General features: G+C 48.9%; 1 protein-coding gene across 1 annotated transcript in view; it reads left to right on the top strand.

Annotated features, from left to right (window-relative positions):
- SHC1 (SHC adaptor protein 1) overlaps positions 1-2,090 on the top strand; it is an 11,777-nt gene extending 9,687 nt beyond the window's left edge. The window contains exons 4-6 of the mRNA XM_029286119.1: positions 486-605; positions 1,774-1,827; positions 1,992-2,090. Coding sequence (XP_029141952.1) covers positions 486-605; positions 1,774-1,827; positions 1,992-2,090 — 273 coding nt within the window. The remainder of the gene's footprint in view (positions 1-485; positions 606-1,773; positions 1,828-1,991) is intronic.
- Positions 2,091-2,373: the final 283 nt, after the last annotated feature.

Genomic DNA, 2,373 nt, shown 5'->3' with positions numbered 1-2,373 from the left:
CCTGCTCCGAATACAGAATAACAAGAGCTGGAAGGGGCCTCGGAGGTCTTCTAGTCCAGCCCCCTGCTCCGAATACAGAATAACAAGAGCTGGAAGGGGCCTCGGAGGTCTTCTAGTCCAGCCCCCTGCTCCGAATACAGAATAACAAGAGCTGGAAGGGGCCTCGGAGGTCTTCTAGTCCAGCCCCCTGCTCCGAATATGTAATAACAAGAGCTAGAAGGGGCCTCGGAGGTCTTCTAGTCCAGCCCCCTGCTCCGAATACGTAATACCAAGAGCTGGAAGGGGCCTCGGAGGTCTTCTAGACCAACCCCCTGTGTGACTCATTTAACGACCGCAGGGATTCCCTCAAGAAACGCGGCAAGAAGGAGAGTCGTGAAAGGGAGCCAAACGCACTGAAGAAATTTGCCCCGCTTTGCCACGGAAACGTCGGGCTCCCTCGTGGCCGTTAAGCCGAGGACTGACGGTATTCTGTTTCCCTCTGGCAGCCCTGCGGCCGGGCGCTCAACTCCATCCTGGGCAAGACCAACCTGAAGTTCGCCGCCATGCCCATCACCCTGACCATCTCCACCAGCAGCCTCAACCTCATGGCGTCCGACTGCAAGCAGGTGAGGGTCCCTTCCTTACTCGGCCGGGCTCCGGGCAGCGTCTCCGCCGGAGCGGCTGGCTGGGCTTAGCCGGGCCTCGGTTTGTGTCCGGCGACCGGGAGACGGGCAGCGTGCGGCCGTGGAGAAGCAGAGAGCGCGCCAAATGATTTGGGTGAACCCCTTTTTCAAAAGGCCCCTGGGAGTTTCAGAGGCTGCGTGGAAGCTTTCAAGAATTAGACCGAACTGCCGATGTGTCTGAAAAGGGTGTAGTAGGGTTTCCTTCCTGGGCGGGGGGGTTGGACTAGATGACCTCCGAGGTCCCTTCCAATTCTGTTATTCTATTCTATTCTATTCATATTCATATTCTATATTCTATATTCTATATTCTATATTCTATATTCTATATTCTATTCTATATTCTGTTCTATTCTGTTCTATATTCTATTCTATATTCTATTTTGTATTCTCTATTCTCTATAGCAGTGTTTCTCAACCTTGATAATTTTAAGGCATGTGGACTTCAACTCCCAGAATTCCACAGCCAGCAAGTTGAAGTCCACATGCCTTAAAATTGTCAAGGTTGAGAAACTACTCTATAGCGTTAGGGTTACGTCACCATGAACTCGGAGAGCAAAACGGACATCGCCAACCAATTCGTAGTGCTTGGGCATGGTTGGGAGGGCACCGACTTTTCTAGGCTGCCCTATCTATCTTTCCTGGTAAAATACATGGGAAAATCCCATTGGAGGAAAATTCCACTTATTTATTTATTTATTATTTATTTTATTTGTTTGGATTTTTATCCCGCCCTTCTCCTTACGGACTCAGGGCGGCTGACAGCCTGATAAAACAAATACAAAGATAAAAAATACCCACTTTAAAACCTAATTAAAATGAAATATTTGATGTGGCCTATGTCAATTTAAAATTACTCTTAAAACCCCACTAAAAATTCCCCCTAGGCCAGTCCTGCTTGTTGGAATAGCCATGTCTTAAGGGCGCGGCGGAAGGACCTAACCCTAACTTAGGGTTAGGTCACCATGAACTCATAGAGCAAAATGGACATCGCCAACAAACTCGGAGTGCTTGGGTATGGTTAGGAGGGCACCGACGTTTCTAGGCTGCCCGATCTATGTTTCCTGCTAAAATACATGGGAAAATCAATTTTATCCTCTGTTTCGGCTTGTAGATCATCGCCAACCACCATATGCAGTCCATTTCGTTCGCTTCCGGAGGGGATCCGGTGAGTATAGTGAGATTTTCCCCAAAATTCTTGCAAAAGGCCCGCCCCACCCCCTAAAAAAAATATAGTCCCTTGGGGCACAGATGTGGTTGATTAGTATTATTATTATTATTTTAACCCTTTCTCCAAATCTGGTCGTTACCAGCCTGTTTTGCGTTTCGCAGGATACGGCGGAATACGTCGCTTACGTTGCCAAAGACCCTGTCAATCACAGAGGTAGGTGGTCCCCTCATCTTGACCTGGATCTTCCAATCCTGGCTTAATGCTCGGTTCTTCTCCTGCAGCCCGTTTAATCTTGTTTTTTTTCTCCGTCCCCACCTGATTCAGCTTGGAAGTGCGCGAGTACGGGACGAAAGAGAGCTGGGTTTTTTTTTCTCTCTCCCTAGGGCCTTGTGGTTCAAATAATCAGAATAGAGCTGGAAGGGACCTTGGAGGTCTTCTAGTCCAGTCCCCCTGCTCAAGCAGGAGACTATATCATTTCAGACAGGAGGGAAGGAAGGAAGGAAGGAAGGAACAGAGGGAGGGAGGGAGGGAAGAAGGGAGGGA

The sequence above is a fragment of the Protobothrops mucrosquamatus genome, unplaced genomic scaffold (assembly GCF_001527695.2).
Source record: "Protobothrops mucrosquamatus isolate PMUCROS unplaced genomic scaffold, P.Mucros_1.0 scaffold2939, whole genome shotgun sequence".
NCBI classification, from domain to species: domain Eukaryota; kingdom Metazoa; phylum Chordata; class Lepidosauria; order Squamata; family Viperidae; genus Protobothrops; species Protobothrops mucrosquamatus.
Note: the sequence above shows the minus strand (reverse complement) of the source record. Positions and strands in the feature narration are given on the sequence as shown.